Below are 1,408 nucleotides of genomic sequence, written 5' to 3'. Positions count from 1 at the left end.
CAAAGATGTCATTGGCTGCGTTAGCAAAACGCAACTCGCGAGTTATAAATCACCACTCGGACGCACTTGCAACTTGTCAGTGGTGAGTTTATGCTCATTCAGTCCTGTGCGTATGCCTATAAAATCCGCTCCTCGAAATGTTGCATTCGTATCGAAATAGACGAGCTACAGACATGCCAAGGTTATCAAGGGAAAATAGAGAAAGAGCTGTCGGACGACTGGCGGCCGGTGAGTCAGTGGAACAGGTGTCCCAGGTTTTTGGTGTCCACCCTAGCACCATTCATCACCTTCGGAACCGATTACAAGCGACGGCGACCACGGCAGATCGACCAAGAAGCGAAGACCAAGGATTACAACTCCGGCCCATGATCGTGTCATCGTTCGTCTGCACCGCTGCGATCTGTTTCTGCCAGCTGTAGAGACTGCCAGAACAACCATGGGAACGACTGGAAGCCAACTTAACCGCTGGACTGTGTCACGGAGGTTAGTGACTTCTGGTCTTCCCTGCAGTTGTCCTTACCAGGGTGCTGTCCGAACACCAACTTCAAGGCATCCACAGCAATGGCTACAGTCGGCGCAGGCGCATGTCAACTGGCGGAACGCACAGTAGATGAGAGTCCTCTTCAGTGATGAAAGCAGGTTCTGCGTCGATCCAGCGAATGGCTGTGTCCATGTGTGGCGTAGAGACACGACTGGCTATGACGACAACAACATTCTGGAGCGTGACCCTTGGGGAGGCGAGAGCGTGATGATATGGGAAACCGTGTCGTTGAATCACAGAGTGGGACCTGTCATCTTCCAGAACATTGGTCCAGGACGTGGAAACGGCGCCACGGCTTAGCGTTACATAGCACAAGTCTTGGTACCTCATGTGGTGCCCTTTCTACAGAGGCATCCTAACTTCCTGTATCAACAAGACAACGCACGACCACATACCGCACGTGCTACCTAGAACTTCTTGGCGCAGAACAAGGTCAATTTATTGGCACACCCACCTCGCTCACCTGACTTGAACCCCATTGAACATTTGTGGGACGTGATTCAAAGGCAGCTTAACCAGATGCAGCCACGGCCTCGAACAGCAGCCCAGTTGACAGCAGCCATCATCCAGATCTTCGGTGGCGTCCAAAATGGCCAGATCAACCGTTTGATTAACTCAAAGAACAGAAGATGCTTCGCTGTAATCGCTGCACGTGGAGGCCATACGTGTTACCTCCCCAAGGTCAAGGTCAAAGTGAGCTCAGATGACTGTGCTGGACCCTCAGTTCATGTCAGCTATGTCACTGAAGAAGTGTTCAAAGTTTCAGCTAATTAAACACAACAAATAACTTGAAACCTATGTGTTTCATTTTGTCAATCCTTGTGTTGTAATAAAAATTCGTGTGGTTTTTTTTGCACCTCAGTATAT

At 50.1% G+C, this 1,408-nt stretch overlaps 1 protein-coding gene across 1 annotated transcript in view; it reads left to right on the top strand.

Annotated features, from left to right (window-relative positions):
- LOC101853245 overlaps nt 1-369 on the top strand; it is a gene marked incomplete in the record, with an annotated part of 36,466 nt that extends 36,097 nt beyond the window's left edge. Inside the window, 1 exon segment of the mRNA XM_035970790.1 lies at nt 103-369. Coding sequence (XP_035826683.1) covers nt 103-369 — 267 coding nt within the window.
- Between the last annotated feature and the right edge of the window lie 1,039 nt (nt 370-1,408).

Source organism: Aplysia californica, unplaced genomic scaffold, assembly GCF_000002075.1.
Source record: "Aplysia californica isolate F4 #8 unplaced genomic scaffold, AplCal3.0 scaffold00321, whole genome shotgun sequence".
Classification (NCBI taxonomy): Eukaryota; Metazoa; Mollusca; class Gastropoda; order Aplysiida; family Aplysiidae; genus Aplysia; species Aplysia californica.
This window is presented reverse-complemented; position numbering and strand designations above follow the sequence as displayed.